This window comes from Plecotus auritus (assembly GCF_963455305.1).
Source record: "Plecotus auritus genome assembly, chromosome: 4".
NCBI lineage: Eukaryota > Metazoa > Chordata > Mammalia > Chiroptera > Vespertilionidae > Plecotus > Plecotus auritus.
In genome coordinates this window covers 25950381-25969016 of record NC_137775.1, presented here as the reverse complement: position 1 = coordinate 25969016, position 18636 = coordinate 25950381, and the positions used below count along the sequence as shown (strand labels likewise).

The 18636-nt window shown below is 42.2% G+C and overlaps 1 protein-coding gene across 14 annotated transcripts in view; it reads left to right on the top strand.

Moving 5' to 3' along the window:
- Positions 1–554: 554 nt before the first annotated feature.
- The window catches only part of MAP7 (microtubule associated protein 7), a gene marked incomplete at its 3' end in the record, with an annotated part of 149354 nt that continues 131272 nt past the window's right edge, over positions 555–18636 (top strand). For 7 of the 14 annotated variants that reach the window (XM_080665965.1, XM_080665977.1, XM_080665974.1 and 4 more), the window contains exon 1: positions 14573–15873. In XM_080665965.1, coding sequence (XP_080522091.1) covers positions 15741–15873 — 133 coding nt within the window. In that variant the 5' untranslated portion in view covers positions 14573–15740. Of the gene's footprint in view, positions 689–14572; positions 15874–18636 lie in introns of those variants that run through there. The other 7 variants (XM_080665968.1, XM_080665967.1, XM_080665966.1 and 4 more) reach the window with 3 other exon arrangements.

Sequence of the window (18636 nt, the reverse complement as noted above, 5' to 3'; positions counted from 1 at the left end):
AATAAGAAAAGCCACATCACTGGGCACAAGTTTCACTAACTTGTATGCCCTGCGGCTCGCCAGACACATAGGCCTGGTGAAAAGATTGGTCAGCAGCAATGGCGGCCTAAGAAACAGATCCAGACCGGATCGCAGCTAGGAATCCCGCCTGTGTACTTCGGCTTTCCACGTGGCATCGTACTCTTTTTGCCCTGTCACCATGAACTACAAAACTGACCTGGCTGCTTCAAAGTTCATCGTGGAACTGGGCGTCCCGATGTCCTCGTCTCACCTGGGCTGATCTGCTTTCTTCAGTCCCAGATCCTAGAGCCACTAAAAGTCGCCGACCCCACTCCAGGCCTCCAGGAGTGGGCTGCGGTGTGCGGCGGTGGCCAGCAGCTGGGGCCAGGTGAAGCTCTCACAGCCCAGACCCTGTGGCGTCCATGTGAGCGGCTGCCACGCCACACCTGCCCACGAGGGGGCGCGCCGGGCCCCAGGCCTCTCCTGCTCGCTTGCGCTCGCACCTCCTCCCTCCGCCACAACGCTCACCTGTCTGGAGTGCGGGCCCCAGAGGCGGGGGCCGGCGGGAGCAAAGCCGGGGAAGAGGGCGGAGCGGCTCTCGGGACGCGTCATCCGAGCACCATGGCGGAGCTAGGAGCTGGCGGCGACTGCCACAGGGGCAGCGATGGCGCTGTGCAGAGCGAAACAGGTGACTGCGCAGCCGGGGCAGGCGGGGGGCCAGCGAGCGCGGCAGGGGCCAGCAAACCGGTTGGTGGGCTCGCGCGGGGTGCCGGTGACCCCCTCTTCTGCCTGCGCGGGGCCGTGGCGGGGAACGGCCACCCCGATCTCTGCGCACCGGGGATCGAAGCGCACAGTCCCTCCGCCCTCCGCCACAGCCGGCCCGGAGGTGCCCGAGTGCCGAGCGCCGCGGGCCCGGTTCCGGTGGCCCCTTGGCGCTTCACCGCGACTTTCCCACAACAGGTGGAAACGCGCCAGGGAGCGCGGGCGGGAGGAGGAAATGGAGAAACGGCGGCTGCTCCCCTCCCACCTGCCGAGTTGAATGGGGAAATCGTATATCCCAAACCAAACAACCAGCCGGAAGGTCCTCGGCCAGGTGCGACGGGCAGGATTCTCCGTTCCTGGGCACCCCCTCCCGTCTTCCCCCACTGCCGGGGTCACACTCAGCTCCTCGGGGCTGTGTGTGGTGAGGACAATGGTGGTGCTGAAGGGCGCGGGGGACATGCGGTGTGTTGTGCCCGTCCCCCGCCCTGGTGTCCGCAGTTCCGACCCGAGTCCCAGAAAGACTGAGGTCGCGGGCTCGGGAGGGCAGGGGCTGGTTGCGGGACGGTGGGGACCAGCGAGTGGGGGCTCGACGTGCTCAGACTGGACTTGAAAGGGCCCTCTGAGGTCATGTTCCAAGTCCATACAGCAACCCTGGGTGAGAAGGGTGGCTCAGCCCAGAGGGCTCTGTGTTGGGGGCCGCCCCCAACCCCGCCCCAGCCTCCACAGCACACTCGGGGACCGGCGCTCACGACTCCGAGACAAGCAGCAGTCTCCCCGCACCCCACATCTAATATGTGGACGATTTTTGTGCTCCTGATAGGTTGTTTTGGAGACACTGCCTTGCAAACCCGCCCCTCTTTCTTAGTCTCCTCTCCTTTTATTCTATTCTTGGCCGGTAAACTCTGGTACCTTCCTACACTTGAAATGGGGGCGGTGAGGCAGTTTCTTATTTTTAAAAGAAATTCAGATGGCCATGCATTTGCTGCTTTACATACATACATAATCGGAAACAACTGTTTCCTAAATGTAAGACTCACCCCACCACCACCCACCCCACCAAAATGTATTATTGATTTAGATGGCATGCTTATTTTAATGTGAAAGGTCCAGAAAAGCTATAATAGTATTTGCAAAGTATGTATCTGCTCTGCTAGGAAGAGTTGGGACATCTAAAGTCTAATAACTTAATCCCTCCTGCCAAAATACCCGCGGTTTAGTCCGACAAGGTGCCTTGAACTTGTTTACTTAGAAGTCATGCTATTTCCAGTAGAGTGGTTTGAGAGATTTGTAGATCATTATTTTGGTTCGGGGTGGGGAAGGAGTGGCTAAGTGGAGATGCTTTTGTAATTGCTTTTAGAGAACTTGATGAACTGGGTGCCCTGGGTTAGACTCACCCAAGTGAGGGCAACCGGAGAGCAGCGTCCTCACTGTGAATGTAAATGGTGCTTCTGAAACAAAATTGTTCAAGTTAGTTAATACACACCAGTTTGTGCTAAACAAACAAGAAACAAAATACTTTTTAGAATCTGCCCATGAACAACTGGTTCATATATAAGTGAATTGCAAGGTAGCCTATTCATTGCCTGGGCAGGTTAACTAACGAACCAAGGTTTCTAACAATTAACATACAATTCAGCCATGTGGCTGTCAGTGAAATATTTTCTTTTATGAAAATGGGAATTTAATTGGCTCCCATCTTCTTCACAGAAAACAGTTGTTTCATATCTTTGCCTAGCACTTCAAGTTCCAAGGGACAATTTTACATGGCCTTTTGAATAATTGTACTTTATAATTTAACTAAAACTTATTTCTGGCCCACATCTTTCTGTTGTGTGTTTTTTTCCTACCCCTTGATTACTATTAATGTTTTTAGTGTTCAGAAGCATGTGTGTGAGCAGGGGCCAAAGAAAGAGCAAAGGAGAAAATTTATTTTTTAAAACCCAGATAGCAATATTTTGATCGAATAAGTGCAGATTGCCTGGATTTTAACAACTTAAGTTTTCCATATATTTAAAACATGTGATCTGTACACACAGGACTTCAATGTAATACTTTATTCTTAGGGACATATTTCACATACACATCCAAATGCTGCAAGTCTTTTTTCTTTTTTTTAACAATCACAGGTTTATATTGAGGTGGTTTTTTTCCAGGGAGGCAACATTTGTTGAGGGGTCTGTTTTATTCCTTTTTTTAGATCTAGTTATTATCAAGTAGAGTCCATTCCTAAATGTCTTAGTTTTAGTGTCCTTGTGCAAAGACTGGTTTAATTTCAGAGCAATTTATATTAGAATCTCAGATAATTATTAAAATAACACCCATAATGTGTTCATAATTAAATACATATGTATGTGTGTGTATCAAAGATGGGTTGAACATTAGTGGTATACTGCCTATAAAACAAGACATTTGTTAAGAATATTCAAAGGTACTATATAAATCTAACATTTTAAAAACTACATATCCTTCAGCATATATTTATCTCCTCCTCAAAGGTAGTCAAATAACATGACTTGTGGTGAATTGTTTTTTTCTTGAGGATGAACAGTTCTTCACATATATTTTTCAATAGCCAAAGGTGATAAGTGAGAACCGAAAAAAATAATTGTCTTGGAAACAAGTTTCCATTTCACCACTAGAGGACGTCAAGTCCTTTTCAGGTTATTATTTTGAATAGTTCCAGTGATTGATATTCACAAAACTGCCTCTGCCCAAGCTTTGTATATGTAATTTTTTTCTTGTGCCCAATAACAGTGGAAAGGGAGTGTGCAGAGCTAATTCGATAACGTAATTTTTATGAAGGCTACTGATTGAGACCAAATTCCAAGCTGCTTTTGACTAATTCATGAGACTAAATTTTCATGCACAGGTAATAGTTAATGCCTGTAATCTGTGCATTTTGTTGCTTTTCCTTTGGGGAAATGACTTAGTACCTGGAATTGGGCTTTTTCTCACTTTAGCAAGCTGTGTGGTAGAAAAACATGGGTTTTCTTTATGATCTTGGTCATGCCTTTCACTGCATTTTTCCAAATTCAAAAGTGATCGTTAAGGTCTCACTTAGCTCTAAGGGTCTACGAATATCTACAAATAAAAACTGTAAGAGGCTCAGACTACAACTTAGTGTTAAACTTGTCCCTCTTGAAATTCAGGTCCCAAAGCTAGTAATGCTTCGTTGAGGTGCCTAGATGACTTTTTCCCATTGTTTTGTGGCTAGCGCTTACCTTTATATCTTGCTTTTCACCTGTCAAATGTACTAGTGTTCCAGCAGAAGGTGGTTACATGCTCCCTGGGAGGCGCTTAGATTGTGTTGTGATTGAGTTGGCACCCATGCCAACCCGTCTTGACTTATTTTTCTTGGATTTCTATGGTGCTCGCGTGTTTTTTATTTTGTATTACTCTACCATAGTTCCAAATTTTAAGTTGTGTCCTAAAATATTATTGCTATGGAATTGTTACACTTTAAATCATTAGGGTGTACTTTAATTCCCTTTAAACCACAAAGATGGACGTCCCAGACCTATTTGGACTTTAAAGCACTCACTGTCACTTCATGGAATATGTTTCTTTACAAGGAAAATAGAGGAAGCGTATACAGCTTGCTTCTGCACGACTTTCATGAGAAGCAAGCAGTTGGGGTTTCTTCAAAGCACATAAATGAAAAAGAAAGTATCAGTAAGCCATCTTATTTGTTAGTCACCAATTTTAGAAGATACTTTCTCAAATTGCAGGGGCTCATTTACAAGGCCTATCGTGTGTGGGCGTGTGATGGGTGAGAGACTTTTCTCCCTAAGAAAATAATGTCCAGTTCAATTTTTAATTTAGATTTTTATCTTTTTAAAAGTTTAATAACATTAAATCTTAAAATATATTATATATATAAAATCCAGGTGGGTTGTGGATTTAGATGCTCTGAGTAATGCCCTCCGATTTTTCTTATATAGTAGACACTGTGGCAATTGATTAATCAATATACCTTAAGCCGTCCTTAAAAATATTAAAATTATATCATTCTTCAATAAAGTTTTATTTTTAAGAACAAGGTAGTATTATTATATATTAACACACTTGACACTAGAATAAACTCAGAAATTTATTTTGCAACAGTGGCTTTTTACCTCTTACCTTCCCTGTGAAGATGCTCTTATATATATAGAAAGGTATATCTATATGCTTTGTAAAGTGATTTTGCATAATTCCCAGTGTCAGGAGCTAAAATAGAAGTAGAAGAGATGGCTCTACAGTAGAAAGAAAGCATTGAAATAAATTGAGAAATGGGGAGTGGAACTATTTTTAGTGTAGGAGAGCTATGGGAGGGCATATTGCTTTTGAATAGGAAAACCGCATGGTCTTATAATCCAGTGAAACCTCACAGGGAACAACTGTAGTTTGGCATTTCAGATTGAGTCATTGGTGGTCCAGCTGTAACTAAAGTAGTCAAATTTGAGAGTGTCATTCCATTTATTTACAAACTGATCAGGTCCAACATTGGTATTGGCCTGCTACTCACTGAATAAAATCATGGACAAAAAATGGCCCAAAGGATGTCAGGAGGAGGAGCAAAAGGCTATTCTGAATCTGGTGACTGGCTCACAAATAAGCCTTTAGCCACCCTTGAAACATTTACATTTATATCATTTTTTCAATAAAAATAATGTATTTTTAAAAATAAGATAGTTTTATTATATATTGATACACGTAAACACTAGAATAAACCAGGTGGATGGAGTTCAGACACCTGAACTGGGCATTCCCAACCATTGTAAAGTGTACAATGACTTTTTGCTTTACAAAGCATATTGTTTTCTATTATGGATGAACCTATTGGGAAACATGTTCATAAAACAATTTGCAGTTTATTTAAAACACATCTTTTGGTTATGTAAACCTCCCTCTTTTTGTTGGTAAACCGAGAACAAGAAGAAGGTATTTTTCCAGTGAGCTGGATGAAGCCTGGGCTCTATAGGGACATGGGCGCTGCTTGTTTTAGGACAAGTCACTTCCTGTGTGCTGATGTGGATATAGCAACCAGGAAGTACTGTCTCCAGAAAAAATAAATAAATAAATAAATAAAATAAAATAAAATAAAATAAAATAAAGAATTGAGAGGGAGAAATTTTTTAAAATATATTTTATTGATTTTTTTACAGAGAGGAAGGGAAAGGGATAGAGAGTTAGAAACATTGATGAGAGAGAAACATCGATCAGCTGCCTCCTACATACACCCAACTGGGGATGTGCCCGCAACCAAGGTACATGCCCTTGAACAGAATCAAAACTGGGACCCTTCAGTCTGCAGGCCGATGCTCTATCCATAGAGCCAAATCGGTTAGGACAGAGAGGGAGAAATTTTTTATGATTTTGGTTTTTTAAAGAGATATATTTTTTTAAAAAATATTTTTATTGATTTCAGAGAGGAAGGGAGAGGGAGAGAGAGATAGAAACATCAATGATGAGAGAGAATCATTGATTGGCTGCCTCCTGCATGCCCCTACTGGGGATGGAGCCTGCAACCTGGGCATGTGCCCTTGACCAGAATTGAACCTGGGACCCTCCAGTCCACAGGCTGATGCTCTGTCCACTGACCCAAACCGGGAGGCATAAATTTGATTTCTTCACTGCAATATTGCATGTGTCTGGAACAGTCCCTTTTTAATACATCAAAGATTTTAGTGCCATTAACAATGGGAGTGTAGCATTATGATAAAAGGTAAAATGGTCCATTTGTGGTGTTTGGGGACGTTTGGGAAAAGACTCCTTTGTGATTATAATTCTTCCTCAATTGCTTGTTTAAAATTCACATGAATTTTAAGGCAGGGGCTTAAAACTTGGATGTGAAAGGCGAAAGGGTTTTAGAGATGAGGTTTGGGTGGTCCTAAGTGTGCTTATTAACCTGTTCATCCTTCTGAGATGTTATTTCTATATAAAATCTCAATGGCCTGAGGTTAGGCAAGACTAAAACAAGATCAACATATTGTATATCTAGTTCTTGGAAATTAATGCTTCATATCTTATTTAAAAGCAATTATTGATGCATTAGTAATCTTTTTGGCTTAGCAGTTGCAAATTTCAAAAGCTTCTGGGCTTGCTATTTAATCCTAAGTATATTTGTCTCTTATCTGTATAATTTAGCTTAAGGCTTTGGGTGTTCTGGTTGGTTGATGATAATTATAGTGGATATGCTAATCCTTTTCAGTGTGCACCTTTAACAGAATGAAAATGACCAAGCCTCAAACTTACTCACTATGATTATATAATTTGGCATTTCAATTAGATATTTCTTTCCTCTATGTTGATTTCAGAACTATTTTGGAGAACTGTATATAATTTTTTTTTGTCAGCGTTGGTTTTAGTTATCAAATGAACCAGTAACTATATAAAGTTTTGTGCCTCAAACCTTCATACACACTTTATTTTCTTATGAAAAACATGTTTTATTCCACCCTCATCCACATGTCTACATACTTTAGTTTTCTTCTATGACAGCAAGGAAGGTTGTTGTTTTTTTTAAGTCCTCATTACTGTACTTTCTAAACCATTTAATGTTGAGACAACCAGACTGCTTGGTTTATATAGTGATAAAAGGAATTATTTGGTATTGCTTTGAAGCTGACCTGTATTGGAGTCTCAGTAAGATGTCGTTAGAGAGGGGAGTTAAGGGGTCCATTCTGCGAAGCCCTGGTCCCAGTTTATGAATATTATTTAACAGAGCATTCCAATATTGGGCAATGATTTGAGAAAATAGTTTTTAGTGAAGAATATGACCTTAGATTTTGGAATGGCATGCTTTTATTTGCAGCATGTTGATTTTAGTGTGGAGATAGAGCATCTTAATCTCTCTTGGGTCACTGACCATGATGGTTAATTTGATGTCAACTTGACGAGGCCACAGTGTCTGGTTTTTTAGTCAAACACTAATCTAGATGTTGCTGCGAAGGTATTTTGCAGATAAGATTAACATTTATAGTCAGTTGACCTTAAGTAAAGGCGGTTACCCTTGATAATATTGAGGCTCCATCAAATCAGCTGAAGCCTTCAGAGAAAAAAACAGAAAGAAAAAGTCCCTTGAGGTCTTTTGCCTCAAGGCTGTAACATAGAAATCCTACCAGAGTCTTCAGCCTGCTGACCTTCCCTTCAAATTCTGGGCTTGCCAGCCTCCACAATGGTAATAACCATTATTTCTTAATATAAATCTCTTTACATATATATAATATATATTATATTTTTCTCCAGAGAAACAGAACCAAAAAAAAAAAACTGTAGGAGAACCATGACTGAAATATTGATCCTCAGAAAATCAAAGGTTTACCCCCCAAATTGTGCAAAAACATCCTAGTTATTTTTAAGAGAAAATTTTAAAATAATTTAATCTAATTTTAAGGTCAAAACAAAGAATAGTAAACCTTCCTAAATTGGAAAAAAAAAAATCTTTATTGATGTCAGTTTTAATTTCAGGGAGTTTTAGTAGGAAGAATTGGGAAGAGCAGCAAAGTATCTAAGGATAGGATTGGGGAAACATCTCCATACATTCTAAGCCGTATTTTTCTTCACCTGTCCAATTCTTTACTGGCCTAAAGACTCCTGGTTGTCACTCTGCTTAATGTGACCATAAACTAATAAACTGAATTGGTTTACCATTCTTCTGTATTGCTTTTCTCACACAAACCTTTAGATGTCATCTCTCAAGTCACATAGCGGTAGTGATCCATCCATACAAAGTTGTGTCATTGAGGGAAAGCCTGTGTATCTTATTCATTACCTCCCTAATAAGAGTTTTTCATGTAGTTGGTTTTCCTTAAGTGGCAGGAAGGTGAGAGAGTGAGAAAAGCCTGCAAGCCGCAGGTGCGGGAATCATAGTGGCCCCCTCTAACCAGAACAGCCAGTGAGGCTTTCGTTGTTGTTTAGCTTTAAGTCTGAAACCTCTGGGGGGCATCAGTCGAATGAGTAAAACAATACAATGGAGCTTCCTTCAAATGTAGCCATGTGAGGTCTAAGTGCAGAGGGACAGTGACGGCAAGAGGGAGGGCTGTCTGATCTCTCTTGGGCTTTTCCTCTCCGCCTGACTGTTTTCCACTGGATATATAGCTTCAGTTCCCATTTTCATCAGGTCATGGAATCACAGGATCAGAAGAGACTCTGGAGATTTAAAAATCCTGTTTACAATGCATGAACGCAACACTTCATCCCAGATGGGTGTATGTGCACAGCTGTCTTCAGTGATGGAAAGCACAGCTTGTTATGTGCTAACTTCCAATTATCAGTCCCAGAACTACACAAAAAGTAGAAATCCTTCCACACATTAACCTTTAATTCGGTTATTTCAATCCTTCAGAGTCTTGTCTTATTTTCTCCAGAGGAAGATGTCTCTTCTTTCAAATGATCCTGCGATCAGTCCTAGCTTGCTCTCTTCTGGATGTGTTCTAATTCATCATTCCATTAGAAGTATCTAGCTCAGACCATGTGATCAGAGGACCAGAACTACAGAAGGCTGTTCCCCTCATTCAGCATCCTGGACGTCTGCTGATAGCGCCCGTGATACTGTTAGGATCTTTACTGCCTCATCCCGTTGGCCAAGTGTAGTGAGCTTGCTGTCCAAAGACCCTCCTTCCTGTACCTGATGAAGGTTGGGGAGGTCTTCATGCTGTACCTGTGCAGTTTTACTTTTTAATATAAAAAATGGTGTTTGGCCCAGCTGGCATGGCTCAGTGGTTGAGTGTTGACCTATGAACCAGAAGGTCACTGTCAGGTTACATACCTGGGTTGCAGGCTCCATCCCCAGTAGGGGGCGGGCAGGAGGCAGCCGATCAATGATCCTTTCTCATCACTGATGTTTCTATCCCTCTCTCTCCCTCTCCACTCCTCTCTGAAATCAATAAAAAAATATTTTATAAAAGAGGTATTTGTATGTATCACTAAATTAATCTCTTTAGCTATAGCCCATTATTTTGATCTGTTGAGATCATTTTGGACCTGATGCTAGGCATCTCTCAGCTTTGTTTAATCTACAAGCATACGGCCTTGTTCTCATCTAAATCTGTAATAAAAACATTCATCATCTTTCCTTTCCATTGCCCCTTTCTCCAGCTTTCCCCTGAACTGTTGCAGGAACTTGGTATCCATGATCACCCCCTGAAATAAGCCTCCCACGCTGCCTGGGGATGCCTGTTAAAAAAACGTGAGGTATTCTTGTACTCCTGTCTTTGCCATCCAGTCCCTTGGCTATCACTTGAGATCCCTTTTCCCCACCTGGACAACGTAGTTATGTAACTGGTTTTTCTTTCTCAAGTCTCACTCCTTCTTCCTGCAGCCCATCCTCTCCAGACTGGCCTGCTTGGGCCACACTTTCATTCATCAACACCCCTGTGTGGCTCCCCTTGTTTTGCTTAGTGGGAGAACATTATATAATTTGGCCGCTGCCTCCCTTCTCATGTCATCCCCAAAGCACCTCATTTTGCATCCTTAACATGATTTTGCGACTCCTAAAGCCAGACAAGGAACCACCGTTTCTTAGTGTGTTTTTTTTTTGTGTTTTTTTTTTTTAATCTTTCTAATAGGATGGCTCAAAAATAAAACAGCATGGGACTGCTTACAGACCAATGATGAATTAGATCACGTTTAGAAATACAGTCCTGGGATATCTGCCTGATGATTCTGTTGAACACAGCAGTTGATTTCTTTGCCTCATTTTGAATCTGTAGAATTGGGTTTCTAACCTAACAAGGGTATTACTATTAGGAGAGGACTTATGGGGCACATTTTGACTTTTGTCAAGTTCAAGAGTTCATGTAATGTACATGAATAAACTATTACCAGTGAGAATAATGAACAGGAGGGCCTACAGGCATTCTAACGTCTGTTCCTGGGTTAAACTTTAATGTGTCACTTTACAATATATGCAACTTAGCTAGTGATAGCTAACATTTAGGAAAGTGTTTTAAAGAAAGCTTAGTATCCACACCTGACGTGGAGATAAATGAACCCTTGGGGTTAATTAACATTTGTTGGTGGTGGAGCAGACATGGGAAAGTGGATTCTGCCGCAGTGCATTGTTCACCATGCAGCAACGATTTATAGAAATGGAACAAAAGGCACGGCAGGGACTAGCACCTCTTCATTGATGGCATGTCACTACCACAGTAGTATTTACTGTTTTCCTTATGTGCCTGTTAGCGCAAGGTGGTAAAATGAAGATCAAAGCAAACCTGCCTTTTTCTCTTCCTTTCAAAGGGCCAGTCTTTCTTGGGGCAGGATTTCTTTGTCCAGCAGCCTGCTGGCAGCTCTGCATATGCTTTCAGATGGCACAGAAGCCATCGGGAAGTAGCACCGTTCTAGGAAACCCTTTAACTTCAAGTATGGGGACGACAGACACCCAGCGGGGACCCTTTTTGTTCCCCAGGGGTTGTTTGGTTCCACGTTAACCTGCACTGGCTTTGTCATTTTCAAACCGTAACAGGGTGTGTGTTTTTAAGTTGCTTTAAAATGTGGGTTTAAAAAACTCCTGCTAGAAGTAAATTGCAGCTTAGAGAGATGCATTAAATATTTAAAGGATTTCTGAAGTCCAGTAGTTTTGAAGACTTATTAATCAACTCCTCTAATGTAGAAACGCGCAAATACATTTTGGCATTTCTGGGCTCTTCTGACAAGTCATTAACTTACATGTATCTAGAAATTTAATTTACCAGTGCCTGGCCATTGGATGCAGCAGTAATAATTTGTTTTCAACTATGGTCCTCATTAGTACGAACCAGGCTCTTTCCCATTTTAGTTATGTTTCTGTACAGCTCACTAGGCGTTTAGAAGGGAAAACCTGGGTATGCTTCTCACTGGTTAAGCAGATTTCTCTTTGCAAGAGGATATTTTTGGCTTCACTCATGGGCTATGCTGTTTTCCAATTTTATCGTCAGAACATAAGGGCTTAGGAAGCATAAATGTGAGCAGAAGCCTGAAGGTGTGTGTGTGTGTGTGTGTGTGTGTGTGTGTGCACGCATGCATGTGCCCACATGCATTTAGTCATTTATATAACTTTGTGACAGCCAGGCCCCAGTCATGAGCTGATGTCCCCTGCACATCAGCGAGTTTGACTCTGCTCCATATTCACCCACCTCAGGGGTTGGAGCTGGGCCAGAGGTATCAGGCAGCCAGGGTGGATGGACAGACACCAATCATTGTGTACAAGGGAGTGGGGCTGGGGCTGGGGGTGGGGTGAGGTGGGAACAGCAGTTGTTCAAGGCCTGCCGGCCTGTTTCATTCATCGTGGTGAAAAGTAGTCCCATTTCACCTGTGATTGTGAGTACATTTTATGATGATACGGCAAACATTTTTTTCTCTGTATGAAGCCAATCTAGTTGTAAGATCTACCCTTCTTCTAGGCAGTGTCTCATTTCTCTCAAGTTTGTACAGTCTCCATTAATACATCATTTCTTATTTTAACAATGTAAACAAAACAGTTGCAAAACCCAGTTGACTCTTGGGAGTCTGCAGACACCAGTTCCTATGGGAACTGAATTAAGGTTCTGTATCTGCAGGTGACACGCAAGGCCGGTTGTACCACATCAAACTGAAAATGCGTATTAGTGTTGGGGAAGAGTGAACGAATTTAGAGTAGTATATCTTTTACTTGTGGGGGCATTTAAATTTAAGACTTACCGTCCCCCTTTCCATATTTGCTTTTGTTTTGGGTCAGAGTATAAAAGGGAGAGGACTATAGCCCCATGCCCCCGCCGGGTCAAACCCACAGTGCTTCTGAAATTAACTAAGAGTTAACTCCTATATCCTTTAAAGACTGGGTTTGAGTATTTATGAAACTACTCTCAAATGTATTTATGTGTGTTAAATGAGGTGAAAAATGTGTACTTCATGGGTTAGGGGAAAATCCTTCCTTTATTATGGTTATTTGATCTTGGACTGTTTGCTTCCCAGTGACTGGTCACAGCTGTGACTGGGACTCTGCCAGTCGGCGCTGGAGTCGGAATTTACAAGGCTGCAGGATGAAAGCACCTCGGCTTCAGAGAAGATGGGCCTGGGTTTAACCCTGACTCAAGGACTTCACTGTGGCTTTAACCTCTGTAAGCCTCAGTTTCCTGATCTGCAGGGCCACTGTAACTGACAAAGATGAGATATCCAATGCACCTAGCACAGCATCTGACATGAAGTTGAACACCTTCATTCCCAGATGATGGGCTATTATTACATTCCTTTATTTGACTCCACACTACTTCATGGGTTGTATGATGGTGGCTACTTTTTTAAAAATATATTTTTAATGATTTCAGAGAGGAAGGGAGAGGGAGAAAGAGATAGAAGCATCAATGATGAGAGAGAATCATGGATCGGCTGCCTCCTGCAGTCCCACACCAGGAATCGAACTGTGACCTCGTGGTTCATAGGTCAACACTCAAACACTGAGCCACACCGGCTGGGCAATGGTGGCTACTTTTGAGTCAAGGTTAAACCCAGGCCCATCTGCTAAAAGGCAGTATGTACGTGTGTGTGTGTATGTGTGTGTGTGTGTGTTGTGTGTGTCTTGCTAGTGTAAATCTTCACCTGATTCTCTGGAATCAGAAGAAAGAAACCAAAGTGGATATGAAAATAATATTGGCCTATGTTTATTTGATCACCTGATTAAAGAAAAATAGTAACTTTTAAAAAATCATGTTTAATTCAGAAAAAAGGATGAGTTTATCAAACAGAGAATTATGGAATTATTTGACCAATTTGTAGCCACTTTTCATTTCTCAAACAACAAGATCTGGAACACTGAGGCATAGGTCCTCCCTCTCCTTCCCTCTCCACATCTTGCCATCGGATCTAGGAATCTAAACTATGTAGGCCAAATGTTTGTGCTAAGGAGAAGCCCTGGACTAAGAAGACGGAGACCTACATTTTCATTGCAAACCTCCTGCCAGCTAACATTGATCTGGGAAAGAAATTTTGCTCCATGGACCTCGGTTTTCTCACCTGTAAAATGACACTGATTCAGGAGCTTTCTCATACCCATTCAGCTCTAAAACTCCATTTATTGCAAATCTCTATCTCATGCATTAACGTGATTTTAAATAAACTCCATGTCTGAAATGTCCTGCATTTCTCCAAGCCACAGAGTTAAACACGTGTTAACTTAATTCAATGCCCAGCCTTTGGAGGGAAAGAATTAATTTTTTCCAAGCATGGATTTGCTAACCATTTAGTACATTTGCAGCACTGGGGTTGGCAATATGAGTACATAAAAAATAGAGGTATTCCTAGAAGGAGTTAATAGCTGAACTGGAAACACCTTGAAAATAATTGCACCAAAAATGGACTAGTTTATAACAAATGTATTATAAAATATCATAAAAGCAGGTGATATTTATTAAGTACTTCTTACTGCTAATACTACTAATTTAATCCTTGCTCTTAATCCAATAAGGTAAATGATATCACCCCGGTATCACAGAGAAAACCAAGGGACACAGGAAAGTGAATTGTTCACAAAGGATTTAGAGAGGATATTTTACTTGCCCTAGAGTCCTGAGGTCCCCTTCTGGATCTGGAGGTTTAATTATTGAGAAAAAGTATGAGAGTGGTGTAGGGCGAGAGGATTTGGACTTTCTAAGCAGACTTGAATTTTATTAAAAGGCAAAAAAAAGAAAAAAGTTAATTTCTGAATTTGGCAGTTGGCATCATTTATTGTAAATTTAATCTTTTTCATACACAGCATAACTTTTAGGCAGCCTAGAACCGAAGAGTTTTAAAATGAGAAAGCTTTTATTTCAGAAGAAAACAATAATCACATGATTGTGTGCTTTGGAGAAAACAGTCCAAAATGGGACTGGAATTGGGTCAAGTGTTGTGAATGGCCCTGCACTGCTGGTAGTGCCTTTCCCGAAGCCGTGGGGGGGCCAGGGGGGGACGACAGTTTGCTGGATAGAATCCAGGCAGTTGTTTGTCCCTTTGGAGGACTGTAGTCTCATTTGTATCTATTTGCCGTGTAGAAAGGGTATTCTAAATTGTGATTTGAGAATAGGTACGGTTCTCCTCCTTCCTGCCTTCACTAGAGGGTCTCAGGTGTGGCCAGGCCTGTGTTTATACAGACACTGGGGTTGTAAGAATGTCCGGAAAGTTGGGATGTGTTACCGAGTGTGAAGTGAGCTGTGGGGGTACCAGCGTGCCTTCCTTCATCCAGGAACTGGCAAACATTGTTACCAGAGAAAAATCTGGCCCCCGGAAGAAGAAAAGGCCTTCCTGCCTTGAGCTCTTTTCACTCTGCTGCTGATTGTGCAAGCAAAACTGCATTCCTCCTCCCAGCCTGCCGCGGCTGCTGCTAAGGGGAAGAGGGAGCTGCCCTGCAGACTGGCTGCCTCGCCTCACTCTGTAACCCTCTGCTGGTGAGTTCCCAGGACCCGCATCCTGGAGGCTGCGGCTTCGCTTCTCTCCGAGGACAGGGAGCCGCTCCCAGCCCTCCTTGATTAGGATATGTCAGGGTTGTCAGGGCAACTGTTAATGTCAGTGGATCCTATTTTCCCCTCCGTGCTGTGTGCTGAATATTTTCTCGTGCGGTGTCAGGAAGAAGATTGGGCAAAGGTGCTGCCGCAGGAAGGAGAACCTGGGATCTGAGTGAACAGGTTAGGCAGTGGACGGAGGCATCTGAACCTGCGTGCCTTTAATAGGGCTTTTCTGGAAGGTGTGTGTGTGTGTGTGTGTGTGTGTGTGTGTGTGTGTGTGTGTAAGAGAGAGCCAGAGCTAGCACATGTGCCTGTGGAGAGTCAGTGGGAGGGGGCTTTTAGAGGGGGGTTGCTGCTAGGTGAGGGGGAACTGCAGGGCCTCAGTTGCCAACTGGCTGGTCGTATCTGTCAGCTGTCTGCACACTGTTTACCCATAGGGGATCTATTACAAGTGCTCAAATGAACGGGCAGCTTAGAAACTAGCAGCTTCCTGGGAGCTGCAATTACATAAGCATATATTTTTAATACAATAATAATTAAAAAACAAGTAGCAGCGGTATGCCTGGATCAGCTACAGCTCTCCGACAAGAGAGACTGAAGAAGACCAATGCAAGGCCAATTCCTCTTGGTTTGTTCACCATTAATGAGGAAGATGAACAGCAAAAGAATGGAAATTCCAGAAGACCGAAAGGTATGCATTAGCTCTACTCTTTGGTCGGAGCCAGCTCATTTCCCACGCTGCCTATAGCACATTTTACAAACTGTGTTTGTGGTGCATGCTGTGTGGAGTGAGTGCTTGTGACCTCCTAGACCTAGCCCAATTTGATGGTGTTATTTACACACTCGAGGGCTGGGTACGCTTGAAAGGGGGAAGAGATTTTAGCAGATTTGGTAGGTTTCAGAGCAGCTGCCTTTTTGACAGGAGCTACTTTCCTGGCCCAGAGAGCTTTAATTTGCACATGATCACTTAAACAGCTACCAATGACTCTGTCCTCATCAGGAGGAGGAGATAAGAGTTATCAAGTTTGAAATGAACCTCTCCCCACCTTCCTTGGGTACATCAGGTGATTTTTGTTAAATGAGGTGAGTTTTCCCTTGAAAGGGATGAGTTAGATCAAGTGACCTAGGACTGCAGCCTTTCCATGGGCAGAAGGTCAAGATGTTATTTCCTTTTCTAGTCTGAAATGCCAAGAGCGTGAAGAGAAGGAAAACAAACAGAGTGCTACTGTAGGGGGCAAAACCAGGGAACAGGGAGGGGACCATGAGGTTTTATCACTTTTCTGATGATAACTTTGCTCCTGAACAGAAAGGAGAGGCCTGCATCTTGTGCTATTTTTTGTTTGTTTGTTTGTTTCCATAATGATGAAATGCAGCAGCAGCTTGCCTGCTTCTCAAGGCTTGGGTACTGCATCATCTCTGGCTTCGTCTCAGACCCATCCAGGCTATGCACCACCAAGGCTGTAAATATCAGAGATGGCAACATCATGCATTTTTGAAGAAGGGCTCTAAGTCTTGCATTTTAAGTTTTCCAGTATCCTTGCCGTCCCCTTCCCTAAAAATATATAAGCTGTTCTCTTAAGTTAATACATATGCTTTGTTGTTTCTATGTGCTGATTAAACTTTAGCTCGCATTCAAATTGTTCTGTCACACACAGAGATACCTAATTTTCCTCTGTGTGGTACATGGCAGCAAGTAAGTATTTAAGCAATGATAGAATGAGTGTTTAAATCGAATGCATTGTCCGAAGACTACTGGCTTTCTTTTTCCTGGCTCTTGACAGAATCTTAGTTTGCTTTTATTAAATGTAATTGGAACTGTCTACTTTAAATCCAAGAGTATATTTTTTTCTTCATTTAAAAAAACATATATACAGGAAAGTTTTAATCAGTAGAAATCTTAGTACCATAGTTGATGTTTGCTTTACTGTCAGACATAGCTTCTATCCAAGGACCAAATGACCTCAGGAATCTAATGATACTATTATGAATGGGAGGTGACTTAACTGATTCTTTTATTTGCACAGGAATTAGACAGTTGAGCCAGAGTGTGTTCTTGATGAAAAAACAATACTTTACAGTGTGAGTAGCAAATCATTTGGCCTTTTGGCAATAGCAGTGTTCACTTTCAAGTCCAGCTCTGTCCATCCGTAGGACAGTAATGGAGATATTCTGTGTAGGTACTGCTCAGAATGAAAACCACTAGCCACTTGTGGCTAGGAACACTTGAAATAAAGCTACAACTGAAAAAAAAGTGATTTTTAAATTGTAATTAATTTTAGTTGATTTCAACTTAAATAGTCACATGTGACTATTAGACAACATAGCTCTCATCTGTCGAGCTGTGACCCTCTGAATTTGCATACTCTGTTATGTCCATCCTTAATTGTTTCCTGGTGTCACATACAGTAGAGACCTGAGGGGAAGGTGCTTAAGGGCGTCACGGAGCAGGTAGTCTCTTCCCTGCAAGGGATCACAGTAACCTGGATTTAGAGACAATTTCTTTCCCTTCTTTAAAGAGACATTTTCCTTGTTTCTTTTCCACTTAAATGTTATTGCCTGCTCTGAAGAGTGTTCTTACCAGTCACCAGGTAGTTGCCTATACCATCTTTTACAACTTTTAATATACTTCTATTTTCTTAATTGTTATTTCCAAAGCATCACAGCAAAATGATACACAGGCTATCTTTCATGCGCGACTAACCCTTCAGAAACTTTGTTTTCTGCCCACTCCCTGGTCTATAATCAGCCAACCATGTCCAAACCGGGTTTTTATGCTTAGTATGTTTGTTCTGTCATTACTAGGAATAACGACGCCTGCTCTCTAAATTCAGTAAGCTAAATGCTCTGTCCAGGATTGCCTGGGTCTAGGTACTCTCCTGTTGGTAGGAACAAACATGCCGATGACCATCTGGACTTCCATAATTAATGGCTTTAAAATGACCTGATGGGGTGAGACAGGAGTTTGGTGAGCTGGTAGACTGGATCGATTCTTGAATGAGAGACTTCTCTCCCATGTAATCAATAGAAATGTAAGTGTTTTATGTGCCTTGCTATTACTGACTATGACAGATAGAGCATAGTTGAGAGTGAGTTGGGCTTATGCTGTGGCTCTTATGCCTCAGAACCCAAGTCTCCGAGAAATGCTGACCTTCGGACCGGCTTAGGAGAGACTAGATACTGCAGTGCCTACCTCCCTTGGATACTTTTTGAGACAAACCTGTCTTACGGTGAATTTTGCTGAGTACAGTGTGATGATTAAGTAATAAGGCATTTTTTTCCCTAACCCACATTTGTTAAATGCTCACTCTGTGCAGATGACTGCCGGGGCATGTGGCAGTGATGCAGAGATAATTGGCATGGTTTCTGATCTCAGAATGTTTAACTGCCTAGTGGAGGAGGACAAGTATGTACAAAGAATGCGAGAATATAAATGAAATCAGGGAAGGGCTGAGAG